Source organism: Sinocyclocheilus anshuiensis, unplaced genomic scaffold (genome assembly GCF_001515605.1).
Source record: "Sinocyclocheilus anshuiensis isolate Anshui unplaced genomic scaffold, SAMN03320099.WGS_v1.1 scaffold55, whole genome shotgun sequence".
NCBI classification, from domain to species: domain Eukaryota; kingdom Metazoa; phylum Chordata; class Actinopteri; order Cypriniformes; family Cyprinidae; genus Sinocyclocheilus; species Sinocyclocheilus anshuiensis.
In genome coordinates this window covers 1,008,960-1,027,482 of record NW_015549647.1, presented here as the reverse complement: position 1 = coordinate 1,027,482, position 18,523 = coordinate 1,008,960, and the positions used below count along the sequence as shown (strand labels likewise).

Sequence of the window (18,523 nt, the reverse complement as noted above, 5' to 3'; positions counted from 1 at the left end):
AACCACATAAACACATTTCATTACACCAAATACACAAAATAATGTTCTTTTTAGCAACATCATATTACCCCTTTAACTACAGCCTTTCCCTCAATAAACTCCTAATTTGCTGATTATTAACAGTTAGTAAGGTAGTAGTTGTTAAATTTAGGTATTGGGTAGGATTAAGGATGTAGATTATGGTCATGCAGAATATGTGCTTTATAAGTACTAATAAACAGCCAATATATTAATAATAGGCATGCTAATAAGCAACTACTTAATAGTGAGAATTGGCCCCTATACTAAAGTGTTACCAGAAATTCAACCAATAAATAGAGTTTTGTGTCTCTTTAATGTGTCGTGACAGATCGCTGTAGTGCCTCTCTTCCTCTTTACTAGTTATAGCACAAAATAAACATGAATGAACATCAGAAGGTATCTTGTTTCAACCGCAGTGATTAACTGGGAGGTTTCCTACGTGACATGACCTCATTTGTATTAGAATTTAGAGTCTTATCGCTAAGAGAGAGGCTCTCAGGCTCTCCTGCACATTTCTGACATGCCATGGAACTTTCTGATGGGTGGGGGGCAAACAGGGCTTCTGTCCAGGTGTGCTGTCCAGGTATTGCTGCACTCCACCCCAAATGCTTCCTGAACCTCATCCTACTCCATTTCAAAGCCCTACACCAGACTTCCCTGCTTTCTCTCTTTTTCCAGTTGCCCTGCTCTCTCTCTTTCTGTCCTGGCTGTCTTCCAAAACTCAGTGGAAACTCTGATATGAGTTGTGGTGTCATGCCTGGCCTTCCTTCCTATCGTCTCACTATTCTTCAGCCTTTATGATTGTCTTCAGAAAGGAAAAGTGGGTTGGTACACAATGTTTTTCACAACAGATGATCTTGTCCCCTTGTGTCATTTTAAAAAGCATGCATCCACTACTCAACTTCACTGCATATAGTGCTTCATATTACAAGCTGAGCATAATGACCTTGATGATGTTTGTGACACTGTATATTCTTTTAAAAGACAAATTCTTGAAAGTATAATAAAACCTAATTGTGTGGTCAAGGACATTGACAGCTCTTTGACAGCTCACTGTACTTCTAAGTGCAACAAGTAATTAATTAGTTTAAACCCCTTCATAATGGCCCCTGCAAAGCCAGACAAACCATTGGCTGAAGGTGTCCTGTTGTACATTTTAAGAAGAGTTTTTTTTTCTCTCTGTTGTTTTGATCCGGCCAGGAAACTGGCTTTTAGAGACTTTTCAGAGTACCAGAGACAGTGGCTTCTCTCTCGTTTTTCTCTCTTCTCATTTTAAGTATTTCATTAGATTCATTTCATTTTCTATTAAGCTATGGACCTCACCATAAAGCCTTTACCCTTTTCTAAAAGGCATTTCGATTATCTTAAGACCTTCTGAAAGGCATTAATAGAGTATGATGTTATGTAGAAACGATTAAAGATATCTCCCACCAACACATGACTGCACTATGTATCATCAACATTCTTACACTCCAGTTGTCTAGGCAAAAAAAATACAAATCTTGTAGGAAGCAATTTCAGCACTGACTTGGATTCTTCTGTGGCATTAGTAAGTGGGAAACCACTGCCTATTACAATAACAAAGATTTTGAAATCTAAAAATTCTGAGCACCAATTTTGGCAGAACTGTGTCTTAAGGGCAATCATGTGTGGAGTGAAAATAATGCTGTATGTGAACTGAATAATTTATTAGATCTTTTTTCATTTTTTGTTGTGCAGGAGGAAACTGAAATCCCTTCAAGTGTCTTTGTGAAGGAACCTGCACCATTACCTGAAGTGGAGGAGGAGATCCCGACCATTGATGCCAACCGTTCTCAAGAGGAGGGCCTTCAGACCATCGCCCTCTCCTCGGATGAGGAGCAGGGACCAGAAGAGGACGACGATGAAATTTTGGCCGCTTTGGACCTCGAGAGTGAAACCAGAGTTGAAAAATCTCGAGCTGAGAAGATCAAGCGCTCCAGTCTGAAGAAAGTGGACAGCCTGAAGAAAGCTTTCTCCAGGCAGAATATCGAGAAGAAGATGAACAAGATCGGCACCAAGATTGTGTCCCCAGAGAAGCGTGAGAAAATCAAGAAGAGTCTGACACCGAACCACCAGAAGAACCCTAGTGCCAAGAGCTCCTCTTTCAAGGTCTCTCCTCTCACCTTCAACATCAAGAAGAACCGCAGTGGGGATGCTGAACCAGAGGCTGAGGCCTCAGCTCAATCCGAGAGCGCCATTGCCTCCATCGAACTGGCCCCGATTGAGAGCCCAACTGAAGACCTGTCCTTCAAAGAGGTCCACTCCCAACTTGCACCAGCACAGGAGGAAGTAAAGGCAGCTGTGGAAGCAATGGAGAAAGAGGAGGTGCCCAACATCCTGAATGGCACAGCCGAGGTTGAGCTGTCGATCACAGAAGTAAGCGAGGAGTATGCTCTTTCTGCGACCCTGCCCCAGGACGCCTCCCAGATAGAGGTGTCCCACAATGCTTTACAGGGAGAGGATGAAGAGGAAGGAGAGGAGGAAAATGGAAAAGAAAGAGTGCAGAGTGAAGACAGCCCTCTAGCAGAAGCTGCAGCTGCAGGCCAAGCAGAGGGTGTTGCTGTAGGCCAAGCATCCTAATGTCCTGACCCTCCAATCCTGCCCCAGGACATCCTCCTAAGCTGAAAAAAAAAAACTCTCTCCCTTATCAGTGCCAGCCATCCCTGCCATGAACCCAGACATCTGCCCTGTCCGCACTGAATACAAACTTACAATACAGTATATTCAAAGGCAAAATACATGAAGTATATGACATTTGCTTTAAAATCCCATATCGCTGTATTAGTCCCTAGTCTTTTAGCAGAAATGAATGTGAAAGCAGTCTTATCAATTCATCTAATCCAACAGTCTGTTACAAACCTTCCGCTTGTGAGAAACTCACTCCAGCTGGTATTACTGCACACTCTGTCTTCCTCTGGTGGTGCTTACCTGTCAGCTGAGAAGGTTGGCAAAGAAAAAAAAATCGCTTATAGCCAAAGGAGTCAACGGACGCCAAGTGCACTCCATCTATCCCATGATTTTCATCCAATTCATCTCTTCTGGAATCGCCGGTGCACTCCTGAAAGTGATATTGATTTCATGCAACCTAGATTATTTCTAATCTTGGTCCAATTCGGTTTTGTTTTTGAGATTAAACAGCACATATATACTTCCATGTACTATGTCTGTGTTGATCAGAAATGTGTAATGTACTCAATTTTACATTTTGGTTTTAATCAAGTAACACTATGTATACTGTGAACTCATAAATACAGAGACCAAAAGATGTGAGAAAGCTAAGTGGGAAGTGTACTGTCCTAAAAACTAAACTAAAAATATAATTTCTGAATTCTAGAATTCTGCTAGTGATAACCTTTTGAATCTGGAATGCAGCTTATATGGGGGATCCTGATCTTCCCTGAGCTTCACATATGTCTCGGGCCCTAGTCAGAAAGCGTTCCTGCTTTTGATATATTGCTCTTTTCAGAGACCATTTCTCAAGCTCCCGTTGGCTTGATGCTGGCTGAGAAACAGGCACTGTGAGGCAGGTCTAGATTACAGGCATATTTCTGAAAGTGATGAAGGAGACGATCAGCCCAGTTGGATGCAAATAAGCCAGAGAAGTGTGGAAATCTGAAAAAGTACAAAAAAAAGTTAAAGTCTGTTTGGAGTGTTGAACTGAAGTTTCAAAATGTGAGAAATGACTAACCCCATGGGCTAATACCTTCCTCAATTTACAATAAATGCAATTTACTGATATTTGTGCACACTTCGGCACTGGCTATCATGCAAACCCAGAAATAAAATGGTGCTGTTAGAGGATAAAGTAAAAAAAAAAGAAGAGGGACAGCACTGACAAATATTTTAGCAATGAGAGTACTTCTTCCTAAAAGTTTGGTCCATATTAGGCTATAATATAAAACATAGTAACAAGTCGAAATCTATTTTTGTGTTTGTGATATAATTATTTTTTTTCTGCACAATGCAAGTAATTAGAGCATATTTTTAATTTCACTATTCCAGTGCTGAACAAAAACATAAAAGTGTGTGTCTTTGCTTTGGGTGGATGTCTCTTTCAGATGTGAAAAGGGATGAGGTTTTACTTCTTTTGAGTCTTAAAAATATAACAAACTTTAGGTAATTTTTGCTGATGCTTGTAATCCCTCATCTGTATTTGCATATCCCTTAAGATGTTAATTGTGTCGATGACTTCATAATATATAAGAGAGCTATATGTTGTCTTGGTTATCATATTTTAAAAACATTATGATTCATGCCAAAGAAAAGGCTCAGTTATAGCAGAGACCTCATAACGTTTCTGTGACACCTGTTTACCAAGTTGCTATTGAAGCACGCTCTGTTCAAATTATTCTTATAATGCAAATAAATAAAGATTTCAACCATGTCTTTCTGCATCTATCTTGTTCCTTGGAATCTTTAGTATGCTTTTCAAAGTCCTTACAGAAATAGACTCTAACCTACAGGAGAGGCTTTTTGATTTTAAATACGTTTTTAAAAATAACATGTCCTGCCATTTCTAATTACATTAATATATACGCGTCTAATATGAACATGACAAGACTTATTAAGTGGCCTTACAAACGCATCAGTAATGCCAAATGCTTCTCACCCGCATTTTCATAGTAAATTGTTGATTTATAAATTCCTCGTCTGTGCATGTAGGATATCTGTTTCAGAACATTCATATTAACTACGTATTTTGTTATGTCAAGGTCAGGCTTGTGTTATCTCTTGCACCATGTTTCAACGTGAAGAGTGGTTAAATCAAATGCACACCCTCTATGACAAACTCCTCTGCACTAGCGCCATCTGGCGTTATTGAATCAAGTAAAACAGAAAAAAGAAAGAAAAAACAAGCGATGTAAATGCTAATATGAGACCCAACTTTATAACTAGACCATCTTTCAGAGTATGTTTGGCTATTCTATCGAATAAAGTGATGTATGTTTTCCAAATAATTTATTTTGTCTTATTGTTTGTTTATTTGAACTGATGTCGAGAGGCATTCTAAATACGAGTTTTACCTCTAAAACAGTTTAACCTTTTACATTTTCTATATTTTATTTAATTCATCCACCATAAAAAAAGACGTACTTGCTCACTAAAATCACATTTTCACACATTGATCAATAGATGGAGCTGTTCTAATATATCTTTCTCGCAGTCACGGTGGCCGAGAGGTTAAGGCGTTGGACTCGAAATCCAATGGGGTTTCCCCGCACAGGTTCGAATCCTGTTCGTGACGATCTTTATTTTTTGCAAAACTTACGATTATTACTTATTGAAACCACACCAAAGGGTCGAACAAATTGTTGTGTGAATATGTTTATTCACTTTTTTATTCTTACAAGAAAATGCACATATTCGGCTGTAGAAGCATGTTTGATTTCATTTCTTTCCCTGTTTAATATGTTAATTTGAGTGAGTTGTGTTTCAATTTAGGGGGAAGTTTCGCGTGCGAAATTCCGCAAAAATTAATCGCCGTATAAAGGCCTGGCACAATCAGTCATCTAAACACGAGGCAGTCTGAGGTGGCTGGCAGTGTGGGTTTGAGCAAATTTGAACGGAATTTCTTTCTCTTGTTTTAGAATGGCAAACTCGTCGTCAAACGAAAATGTGTGTCTGATTAAAGATCTTAAACCTGGATTGAAAAACATTAACTTGGTTTTCATCGTCCTGGAAACTGGTAAGTCAAACTTGCTTGGGAAACGTTTGCCTTTTTTGTTTGTTGTTTTATTTACAGCGAAACGCGGCCTACACGATTGCTTGCTATCCTCATTTTTAATAACGCCAGTCGTCTGTTCAAGTAATCTGAGAAGAATATCATACAACCCTTCGGTTTCATAACCGAAACAAAAAAGAGCACGTAGTAGTTTTCACGTAGCGAATCCGTGAACAAAGCATTCTTATGAGTTTGATCTTTTCTGTGAATCGGTTGAACGACAAACCCGTCCCGTTCTAAACAAATCGTTCACGAATCGAACTGAATCGACTCGTGCGGTTCTCGAATCACCATCCGAAATGGCTCACTTTATTTCGTTCAATACTTGCTGATATATCGCCATGTGAATTAGTGAATGTGTGAACGAGTGAGCAATTGTGGAGACAGCTGTAGCGTTGTTTTATATGTAAATTAGTTTTAATAGGCCGGTTATGTTTAATGAAAACTCTTCAGATCTTCTTTATGCACCAAGAGTAACACTCCAAAGAGAAAGGAAAAATTGAAATCGCATCATATGACCCCTTTAATTAACTTGCATCCAACAGTTTTTTTTTTTATGAACCGGTTCTTTGAAACTAACTGAAAGAACTGATTAATGGAAATAGTTAGATAACTAATTCCCCGAAACAACTCACCTACTGTACATTTCAAGTATGGTCCATCTATGTGCTTCTTGAACAAAATGTGTCAGGTCGAGTATCTAAGACAAAGGATGGACACGAAGTGCGTTCATGTAAAGTAGCTGACAGGACCGGAAGTATTACCATATCAGTGTGGGATGAAGTGGGCAGCCTGATACAAACTGGAGACATCATCCGACTCAATCGAGGGTGACAGTTTATTATTGATGATATTATTAATCCTGATAATTATATGCATCTTATATAGAAGGTTTTGATTTGTTCTTTATTATTATGGTGTTATTGGATTTCAGATATGCATCTCTCTTCAAAGGCTGTCTTACACTGTATATTGGGAGAACGGGGGACCTTCAGAAGACCGGAGAGTAGGTCTTCACAGCTGATTGAATTTAAGTTCTTTGACACCAAAACGATAACGACAATAACCAGCACTTTCTTGCATCTATCGAAGGTTCTGTATGATTTTCTCAGAGGTGCCAAATTTCAGTGAGCCCAACCCAGAGGTGCTGGCTAAAATCAATCAAATAAACAACACCCACGTGAGTGCAAAAATACTGCTCAGAGGGCATGAACAGTTTGAGCACATATAAATGAGTGTCTATTTTATCTCTTAACAGGTAAAAACAGAAGCTCATGGCAGCACTCCCAGTATACCGAATCCTGGGCCTCCTGCTGGACCTACAGGTTGAACCTTTACAAGCTTGAAATATTGTTTGATAAAACGAATATTTGTTGCAAATGATCATGTTTGATTTAACTTTTCTGTTGCTATCCCAGTAATCCAGTGGTTCTCAGCCAGGGGGCCTCAGCATACTTCCAAGGGCGGTGCAAGATGGCTTAAAAATAATATTAAAAATAAGACAAAACAAGGTTTAAAATAAGCTAAAACAGCTAGGAATCAAGATGTAAGCTAAAATCATATTTCTTATTTTAATTTGTTCCTTTAAAACTGTCATTTTTATTTATTTCATCTGGGTTCTAAAATAAGTGCATGTAGATTTGTTCTACATTTGTTCCACAATTGTTCTTCCTAAGTAAATTAAAATAACAATAATGATAATAAAAAATTTAAAAAAAAAACATGTAAACACAAATGACTAGAAAATGCTTAAATAGTTCAATGGTAATGAAAAGCAAAACCCAGAAGAACTTTCAGTTATCAAATGTGTTATAATAATTGTACTTATTTAAATATATTAGGATAATGTATTATTCTAGTTTCTGTAAATAAAAAAGTTTCAAAATGAGCAGCTTTGTCATTACAGCAGAAGTTTCAGAAATGGCTTTTCTGTGCCTGCTCAAAATTCAGTGTAAAGGTTCAGTGCAGCATAAAAGCCATACTAAGTAATGCCAGCTGTGACCCACTTCAGCTTCTACTATAGTATCAAAGTATACAGTTGTAATTGCTGTGTAAATTCATTTATACCACCTCTAAGCAGCATTAAACAGTGTGTAAACATCTAAATGCCCCTTCACAAGCGCTCCTGTGCCACCTTTGTAGTGTAAATTTGGCATCAGATTGTCTTAATGGATGGTTCTTGGCCAGAATAAGCTGTAATATGGACCATCCTCTGTACCTCTCACAGCAAACGACTCTGCTGTGTTTTCCCCTTCTCCTGTCCCCCGAGAGCCCTCCTATGGTGCAGGTGGGCGTCATTTGAACCGCAGTCATTGGAACAGCGGCAGTGCTTCTCCAGTTCCAGGTGGAAGACAGGGATCAAAACCCACGGTCACCATCACCAATGGACGGGATCCTCGCCACGCCCTGAAGAGATGAGAACATGAAAATTATATTTCAGTATCAGAGACAATGCTGTTTTGTATTTATTTTTCTGTGTTTATTTTTTAACAAATCTTCTGTTTGCTTGTTAGTTTGTTGGTTGATTGATGGGTTAAGGGTTATTTGATTTATAAATTAGATCAACTTTTTTTCTGGAATGATGAGAGGGCATTTTGCAGAATATGTGTATAAATAAAGTCAGTTTAAATCGTTATGTCATGCTTGTCATATTTGTGCTTTCATTGTAAGTCTATGAAATCATATGGTTATCTTCAGTTTTTCCAGTTGGTTGATACAATCTCAAATATTACAATAGAATATGGCACTAAGGACTTTCAGTATCGATAATTTGTCACTCAATGATTTTTCAGTGCTAGTAGAACTTTTATACGATCTTAACAGTGATCTGCTGTCTTTATTCCAAGATTTTTCAGAACAAAACTGAGGTGAGAATGACCTCTAGTGGTAATAATTTTAAGCCGCAGGTTCCATATTTTTTATTTTTCTGTGTAAAAAAAAAAAAAAATTCTGATTACATCGCTGCAAGTGCTTATGCCAGCTACAGTTGTATTGCATTGTGCAGGGTTAGGGTATAATGCCCCCCTGTAATTAATGCCTTAGAGCTGAGTATCACTCTGGACACTATTTTTAAATGTATTACTCATTAACAAACGTCTTCAAAAACAAATATCCACAGTAATTCCTCCATCCATCCATAACCAGCCATGTGTTTCCATCAGGATACTTGTTCAGGACGCAAAGACCTCTTAGTGAAGTTATTCGTAGTCGAGTTCGTGGTCACAAGGATCAATGGCACAGATGAACTTTAATTATTAAAATAATCCTGGCCTGTCTCTGCTCTCTTGGCCACATAGCAGGCTCATAATTGTATGGCTGTGGTCCATTATACGAGTATGAATAAACATTTACAATGTCCTCAGCGTCCAAACTGCCCTTACGATCCATTGTTTCCCTCCCCTTACGTCACTTCCGGTTTTGGCGTTTTTCAAATGCGGAAGTTACATTTACTCACAAAACGACTCCAGAAGCCTCAAGTAGCGTATTTATAAGTATATTTTAAACAACATCTAGTTCCTATATTATTCTTCTAACCTGATTAGTGGGTCAATTAGGTCTCTATAACTGCAATACCTAACGTTACTTTAAGAGCAAAAGGATACCATCCACATGGCCGTTTGAATGGCCCATTACCCAGCATGCAATTGGAGCTGTCTCCAGTGTTAGTGAAATCAAAATCAAAGCGTGGGTCGAAGAATTCACCCATGCCCACAAACATTTCCTGACGTAGGCTACATCTGAGATGAAACTTGCCACTTTCGCTTGGTTTGAAAGTAGCAGTTGATAGGCCTTTAAATATTTGCCCAAAGCAATTGACAACGTATGTATACTGTTAAGTAGGGGCGTCATGCACTCATTATTTTTGAGGGGGCATGAGTGGGGGTCGTCATATGCAGCCGCAATAGCACTCATGTTTTATTTTTATTTTTTTTCCCTTTTTATTCGAAACATTCCCAAAGGCATAACTAACCTATATCATGAAATATCTCGATTCTCACCTTTATAGATTATGTTAGTTGCTCTAGAGTGGGCGATGGTCAAAGTAGCGTAATAATGTAGCCAATTTCAGTGTTTGCAAACAGTGATTACGTTTTTGTGGGCGGGGCCTATCTGGTGGCAGAAAATGACAGTTTTAACGTAGCAGTCTATTCAAGCCATGGAATAAAATAATAAAAAATGTAATTTTTAGTTTATATTTCAAAATTCTGACTTTTTTCTTGCAATTCCGAGATTATATCTCACAATTCTGGTAAGAAAAATCAACTCGTCATTCTTTCTTTTTAGTTTATAATCCCACACTTCTGGCTTTTTTTCTTCAGAATTGACAAACTCGCAATTGTTGACTTGTTGACTTTAAAATAAAGTTATAAAGTCCGAAATAGGAGATATAAACTTGCATTAGCAAGAAAAAAATCAGAATTGTGAGATAAAATAGGTAAATGTTACTAAAACCTGTCTGTTTACTTAATTAACAGATATGGGTGTCATGCCATAACATATTTTTAATGCGTCTGACTTTATATTTAATGTGAATTTAACATTGAAAGTTAGTGTGAATAAAAACATTGTAAGTTAGGCTACTTATCATAACACTTTCATTGTACAAGAAAGAGAGCAAAGAACATTATCAAAGAACATTTTCACTGACAGTCTAGAGTTCAAGCAATCTCAAAAACTCCCATTAAAATCACTGAAGCTGTTTACACTATGAAATTAATATCTTACAGATTCATACACACATCTGCAGTTTGTTGTTTCTAACGAGAGAATTCGCCAGAAAGGTATTCAGACAGCGAGCGAAAGAAAACACCGGCATTTTAGCGATGACTCATCTGAACGCCTCTGATTGGCCATTGCATTCATAAGCTCAACAGAATCGTGTGTGATTGGTTATAATGCGCAGTGCTGTAAAAACGCGTCTGGCTCAGCGCCAGTGCAGCGAACGCAGATTTGAATTTAGCAGCTGATGATGTGATGCACTGAACGATTTTATCATGCTGGTGTGATTGTATCAAATATAGAAAATATTATTCGGCTTTTTTTTGTCTTTTGGAAGCTGCATTCAAACTCTACGTGGCTCAAAAATCTGAGGGGGCACGTGAATGGGCATGACGCCTCTGCTGTTAAAGTCCCCATGAAATCAAAATTAAAGTTTTTTGGGTGTTAGTATCAATATGTTAGTCTTAAAGGGGTCATATGATGCGATTTAAATTTTTCCTTTCGTATTTTCTGTACAGTGAATGGCACGTAGTGCACTATATAGGGGACAGGGAACGATTCAAACAGTGTAAATATGCTTTCCATTGAGGAAAAAAAGAAGTCTGGTTTCGCGCTGTCACGCTAACCACCGCACCGCACACACACTCTGCTCCGGTCCAGAGACACGATAGCACGGAGCGGATCACATGCGCGAGTCGGCGCAGACCACAAAATGTATCGGAGCTATTTGAATTCTACACAGAATGCTATATTTCAAACTGATTTGGAAATTTGAAATGTTCTTGATTCGCCATAAATGGACTCCCTTTGACAACCAGGGAGTGGTTACTTTTGAAATAAATCAGATGTCTGGAATATTTAACACAATTTAACACAACACAATAACTAGTTTTAGTTTCACTTTTTGAATAAACCCAGCACTATTTAGCTGTAGTCCTCTGCTGATTATTGTAATATTATATTGTATGATTAAAAGATGGATGTTAAATAAAGCAACAAACCAACAACTTCTTTAAAAAAAAAAAAATAGATGGATTGGGGTTTGAGAGTGTGCTGTACTTCCAGACAATAGCATGTTCATCAGCATTTTCCATTCAGTGAATTTTTGTTCTAGAACAAGGTAATGAAAGTGTTACATGGTTTTTACACAAGCATAGCTCCTTTTGCTCAGTGTAACAGTATTACCTTCATGACATAATAATAAAATGGCATTTCTCGCAAGTATGATGTCTTGTTTAATCTATCAAAAATGTTATAAAATTAGTGTTTAGAGCTTTTTTTTTTTGCCTCAGCAAACAGAGATTTTGTGATCATATCAAATGGATTAAAAAACATGCGTTTAATATTCAGAGTTTTATACAGTAACCTGCAGTCACATGTTAAATTCTTCAGAAAAGAGATGCAATATACTCTAGCCCGAGGGGGAAGTGATGTATGATTTCTCAACCTGGGCAAGGTTCAACCTGATTTACAATGACGCATATTTAAACACATTACATGATGGTAAACGAAAGTACGGATATTTCCATTCCAGCCAAATCAACATATTTTTAGAATGTGTGTTGGTTTTAAAATCACACGGCTAATGAAACCTCAGGGAAGATGTACTTCCTGCACGCAGTACAAGTAAAATCCACCCAATAAAATATTATTTGACAGAACAGATCCTTTCATTTTGTATTTTATTTGTTTATTTATTTTTTTTTTATAGATGGATTCTAATGTATTAAAAATAGGGAATATCTTTTAAAAATTACTAATAAAAAAGAGTTTAAGACTTGTTTAATATTCTGAACATACACAATGACAACTGTAGCCTATACTTCACTTTTAGTGTTTCATTCTACATTCTTCAGATGTGTTTCCTGTAAATTACTACTGATATTTTGCATTTGTTCAAACGGTGTATGTTCATTGTATCTGTGAGAGTTTTTGGTGCACATTTTCTAAGTAGACCTCAAGAAGAAGAAAAAAAACAAAACTTTATACATCCTGTGTCTTGTGCACATCTGCAAGTGTTAGTATGCCACCTGGACAATGTTGTACACTGTAAAAAAAATTCCGTAAAAGTTACGGTAAAAAACCGGCAGCTGTGGTTGCCGGAATTTTACCGTAAAAAATACGGTAGCAAAGTTTTAGGTTTTAACTTAAATTTACAGTTAAATACCGTAATTTCATTAACTGATATAATGTTAATATACCAACCTATTGAAGTACTGAAATCTGTTTTGTACCTTTTGTAATACACTGATAACCACCAAATGCAGATGGTGATGAGAAAGTCACATGATGAACCAAAGCCCATCACAAGCAGCTTTTAAATAATAACATATATAGAAGGTGCACAGTGTCATTCACACAAACACTAAACACCATCATGGTAACACACATGAAACTGAAATAATGCAATAAACATTCATTTAACAACATTAGGTGTAACACACAACCCTAATATACTAAACCGATAAGAAAAAACTAAGAAGAAACATAGTTATTTCAACAAAAAAACATCAAATTTGAAATGTAACGCAGGGAATTCTGGGAATGTCAATTTACGGTCATTCACTGTAAATTATACGGTATTTTTCACTTCCAAAAAACGGTATACTACCGTAAAATTTATGTCCAATACATGTAATGTCCAATACAGTTTTTCACCGTATATAGTAGGGGAATTTACTGTTAACCATTTAACAGGTTTTTACTGTAGCATTTTTACAGTCTTTTACCGTTAAATTCACGGTCATTTTTTACAGTGTATATCAAACAGTCATTCAGATACTGTTAGGGCAATATTTAAAACTACTTTTAATGCCATATATTAAAATGAATCAGCAAAGGCTACCAACCCTTATCCTCTATATCACATCATATTTCCATAGAAAATTAACAGATAAGTCATGATCTTTAAAAAAACAGGCTAATTGTGAATATTAAAAACAACTTTCGGGGCTAGCTACATTTTTTTAGTTGTGTGACAGTAGTTCTGTGTTAAAACAGTATGTCACATGTTAATGCATTTTTAAATATAACATTTTAGACACAGCTAGTTATAAACCCAAGAACTGTTCTTTCTACTTTCTAGTCTGTTTCTCTAACTAGCACTGGGTTTATCTGTATACCTGTTTACTTGTGTACCTTTCAATTAATCTATATATGACAGATTCATAAGAAATAGAATAACAGAAGTGGCTGTGATAAGCACTAAGAGCAATCTAGCACTGCCTGAATAAAAAGACTAATTCTGTGAGATAACATAATGTTCTTTTTAAAACTTTTGTTAAAATGTAGGAAACATATTTCATTTTAGACAATGTTCAAAAGAACACAAAAAGCAAGTTCCAAGTATACACAATGAAGCAAATTAAATGTTTTTACACTTTTGTGTTTTCACTGCAGTCATTAAAAATGAGTTATCATATGTAAGTTAACTACATTTATAATTTCCCTGGAGATTGTTACAGACCGTCTAGATATTACATTTAATCAAGAAAACTAAACTCTTACATATAATAACTTGAAAAAGGACATGAAACAGACATGTATAGAAATGTTTTTTTTCTAGTTCTGATTCAGAATGATCAAAAATAGCTATTTTCATCTTTTATTATTTCAGTATAGTAATTTTATATCATAACCGTTTTTACCATTGAGGATACATAAATCTATTTAATTTATGGCTGAGAAAAAGCATAATAAATAAAAAACAAATCAATTCTTTCCACCATATGTCTTCAATAGAAATCAACAATAATAACTATCATCATGATGATCCCAGTAACATTAACGTGGAGGCAGTCAGCTGGTTCTGATTCTTCTCTCAGACCTCTTTCAGCAGAATCCCATAAGGACGAATGGACTTCTCCACGATCTCCTTCTCTTTAGCAGGAGAGGTGCCTTCAGGAACCTCAATCAGCCAGTAGTCCTGTTTTTTGTCACACACTTTCCTCATCTTTGGATTGATCCTGTTCTGCATCAGGACTCTGTACCTCTTCCCGTTCTTTTTCGATGTAAATACCTTGCTGTAGCTATAAGCCTGATCGATGTCATATGTTGAATAGATTCCTCTCCCATACTGTTGTCCAAAGCCTGGTTTGAAATGGGATGTGACGATACCTGTAGCACCCTCAACGCTGGTTCCATGATAGGAGACAGGCCACTCGCCAGCCACTGAGTGACTCCTCCAACCATTCGTACCCAGCCAGGCGTTTCCATCAGGGTACTTGTTCAGGACTTTAAGAGCAAAACGGTACCATCCACATGGGCGTTTGTATGGCTCATTACCCCGCATGCAGATGGAGTTGTCTCTTGTGTTTTTAAAATCCTTATCAAAGTGTGGGTCCAAGAATTCAACCATGTTCACAAACATCTCCTTACATTCATTTGATGTAAAACCTCCCGTTATATCTTGGGATAGATCTGCAACATGTTTGCTAAAGGCTACTGGCAGCAAATTAAATATATTGAGCTCATCAGGATTAGTCTTTTCTTTCAATCCATTGTAAGGCTTCACAGTTGTTTCAAGGAGAGCAGACAGCGCCTCCAGAATAACTTCTCTGTCCACTGTAGACATTACGCTGATTTGCCTCAAAAACAGGAAAAAGTCAAAAGTCTTTCTGCTTGTTCACAATGATGTGGAAACTTGAAGTGAAACTTGGAAACTTGCTCTGCTATAATATGGTCTCCATTGTGACAAACAGGGAGTGGTCTTTTTTTTTTTTTTTTTTAAATTTCGCAGTACATCATTCTCTGCAAAGTTCAATTGTCTGCAATGAACAACATTCTTTTTGTTTCACTTTACAGTTTTTTTATATATATATATGTAACCCCTCTCTCCCGGGTCCTCACCTCCACACCTAGTTCCGAGTGGGTCTCGAACCCCGGTCTCCGGCATGGGAGGCGGACGCACTAACAAGGAGGCTAAAGACTGCAGCCACTAGCGCGTCTCTTGTGATCAGGGGAGTGATGTTTACTCACACAGCACCTACCGCTGGCCTCCGTTACTCTCGAACCCCGGTCTCCGGCATGGGAGGCGGACGCACTAACAAGGAGGCTAAAGACTGCAGCCACTAGCGCATCTCTTGAGATCAGGGGAGTGAGGTTTACTCGCACAGCACCTACCGCTGGCCTCCGTTACACTCACCCCCCTAAAACTCACTCCCATCCGGGTCACGGCACCAATGTGACCCCTCTCTCCCGGGTCCTCACCTCCACACCTTGTTCTCGTTCCGAGTGGGTCTCCGGCATGGGAGGTGGACGCACTAACAAGGAGGCTAAAGACTGCAGCCACTAGCGTCAGTCGCTAGTGCGTCTCTTGAGATCAGGGGAGTGAGGTTTACTTGCACAGCACCTACCGCTGGCCTCCGTTACATATATATAATTACTTGGACCAAATTCCTCAACACTTATAGTTCACTTTTTCAAAACTCTTCACACAGTGAGCACAACCGCAGTCTATGTGGGCTAAACTGTGGATAATTTATTATTGCTTTGGCACAAAATACATTTGCCTTCAAAAAAATGAGTAAAATCAAAAACCAATTTTTTTGCAGTGTATAATTCTACAGTAAACACTACAGTACAGTAAAGACACATGAAGAATCAAAGTTCATCACAAGTAGCTTTACCAAAATCTGAGATAAATACTAATACTGTATAGAAGGTGCGCAGTGTCATACACACAAATACAAAGCACCAGTAACACACAACACTAATATAATGTAATATACATGAATTAAACAACATAAGTACTAATATACATAACTGATAACTTAGAAAAAATGTGAAGCGTCACACATGGAATTCCGGGAATGTCAATGTATATTTTTTCATTGTAAATTATAAGATGACTTGTTCATTTGACTTCCAAATCTGTACATTTAACATTATTTTACTTTAAAAGTACATTAAGCGTCCCAATAGATATATTCGTTTTTCATTGTATATAGTAATATACTGTTAACCAATTAACAGGTTTTTATAGTCTTTTTATACAAATTTTTATAGTCTTTTACCATTCAGATTACAATCAAAATAAAATTTAGCTGTGAATTCAAAGAATGCAGGAAGTGCCTATATGTCATCTCCTTCACAGAAATCAGGTGCTCAGCTTGTCAAGAGATCACAACTGTTGTGGATGATCAGTAAAACCAGTTTGCACCACACCCAGATGTTGTGACATACATTAACTTACTTTTTCTTTCAGCTTGCATTTACAGTATCTTTTAGTAATAAAATATCCCAGTTTCCTCAAATTCGTAACATACACATACACTACAAGTAAAAGCCATACAATGTATTTTTGTATATTCTGATTCATACGGTTAAATATGACTGTTTTATCAGTTACTGTAGTTTATAAAAAGAGAATGCTAACACTGTTATTTAATCCAGTGATTCTCAAGCCTGTCATGCGGACCCCCAACCACTGCATATTTTGTATGTCTCCCTCATTTAACACACCTGATTCAACTCATAAGCTCATTAATATACAGTCTGCAAGACTTGAACTGGGTGTGCCATGAGGGAGACATACAAGAGTGATTGCAGTGGTTGGGGATCCCCAGGACTGGTTTGAGAAGCACTGATTTAATAATTCAAATTTTGCTAATATAATACTCACTGAAACGAATAACTTTCAAGTAAAACTCTCTCATGATTGCAATGATTGAGCCACCTGATATATTTAGGATAAGCTTAAGTTACAGTCTACAAACAGGATCACACATTTTAGATGACTTGACTAAGATTTTGAATGAGATCTACTTTACAGTGTCCTTGATACACATTATAAGAAATGGTGAATAAAGAAAAAGCTAAATAAATGAAAGTTAAAGGCAGGACATAGTTACTCGGTATAGGCTACATTTCCACAAAAACAAGCAACTGAAAAATGTGCATGGTTTCAAGGAAATCACATTGTATTTTAAGAAACCCAGCTTGTTCAACTTGCTTCTCAATAGTTTCGTTTCTATTAAACATTTAACTGAGAACGCTGGTTCATAGTCCCCACCAGAGGTGTCGTGCCCATTCAAACCGTGCCAGATTTTCGAGCCAAGTGGATTTGGAATGCAGCTTCCAAAAGAGAAAAAATAGCCGAATAATATATTTTTTTATATTTGATACAATCAGTGTGATGTGCGTAACATCACTAGCTGCTAAATTCAAATCTGCATTCGCTGGCTGGCGCTGAGCCAGAGAAAGACGCGTTTTACAGCGCTGTGCATTATAACCAATCACACACCATTCTGTTGAGCTTATGAATGTAATGGCCAATCAGGGGTGTTCGGATGAGTCATCGCTGAAACACCGGAGTTTCGTTCACTGCGCGGGTGCTGACTGAATTCTACTCTCTCTAGCGAATTAATTCTCTGAACAGAAACAACGAAGTGCAGTTGTGTGTACGGTGTAAGTAAGATATGCATTTCACAGTGTAAACAGCTTCAGTTATTATAATGGGAGTTTTTGACTGGTGCCCCCTCAAAAATAATAAGTGCATGACGCCCCTTGTCCCCACCACCACTGACCTGTACTGTATTATGGTGACCATACGTCCTCTTTTCCCAGGACATATCCTCTTTTTGGACCTAAAAAAATGCGTCCGGCCGGGATTTCTTCATCGCCCAAAAATTGGCAGTTTTCTTAATCTCGCTCCCGCTGAATCTCTGACCATTGCTGCTTTCTCCCGCAACATGTGTTTCACTCCCGCGATTTTCGTGTCCACTCCTAGGTGTTCGGATGAGTCATCGCTGAAACACCGGAGTTTCGTTCACTGCGCGGGTGCTGACTGAATTCTACTCTCTCTAGCGAATTAATTCTCTGAACAGAAACAACGAAGTGCAGTTGTGTGTACGGTGTAAGTAAGATATGCATTTCACAGTGTAAACAGCTTCAGTTATTATAATGGGAGTTTTTGACTGGTGCCCCCTCAAAAATAATAAGTGCATGACGCCCCTTGTCCCCACCACCACTGACCTGTACTGTATTATGGTGACCATACGTCCTCTTTTCCCAGGACATATCCTCTTTTTGGACCTAAAA

At 37.7% G+C, this 18,523-nt stretch overlaps 2 protein-coding genes and 1 non-coding gene across 5 annotated transcripts in view; all 3 read left to right on the top strand.

Annotated features, from left to right (window-relative positions):
• Positions 1-3,859, top strand: part of LOC107660017 (serum deprivation-response protein-like) — a 15,600-nt gene extending 11,741 nt beyond the window's left edge. Inside the window, exon 2 of the mRNA XM_016449157.1 lies at positions 1,741-3,859. Within this exon, the coding sequence (XP_016304643.1) occupies positions 1,741-2,622 (882 nt within the window). The 3' untranslated portion in view covers positions 2,623-3,859. The remainder of the gene's footprint in view (positions 1-1,740) is intronic.
• A 1,346-nt stretch (positions 3,860-5,205) lies between these two features.
• Positions 5,206-5,287, top strand: trnas-cga (transfer RNA serine (anticodon CGA)). Its single transcript has one exon. It is a non-coding gene; the product is annotated as a tRNA-Ser (tRNA).
• Positions 5,213-8,381, top strand: LOC107660018 (SOSS complex subunit B2-like). 3 transcript variants are annotated; one of them, XM_016449160.1, is made up of 7 exons: positions 5,213-5,266; positions 5,631-5,728; positions 6,456-6,594; positions 6,699-6,770; positions 6,857-6,944; positions 7,023-7,089; positions 7,992-8,381. In XM_016449160.1, the coding sequence occupies exons 2-7, from the start codon at positions 5,632-5,634 to the stop codon at positions 8,180-8,182; spliced, it is 654 nt and encodes a 217-aa protein (XP_016304646.1). In that variant the 5' UTR covers positions 5,213-5,266; position 5,631; the 3' UTR covers positions 8,183-8,381. The 3 variants fall into 3 exon arrangements, with proteins under 3 accessions (XP_016304646.1, XP_016304644.1, XP_016304645.1); XM_016449158.1 differs by having other exon boundaries at positions 5,264-5,277; XM_016449159.1 differs by lacking the exons at positions 5,213-5,266; positions 7,992-8,381 and adding an exon at positions 7,183-7,303 and having other exon boundaries at positions 5,534-5,728.
• The last annotated feature ends 10,142 nt before the right edge of the window (positions 8,382-18,523 follow it).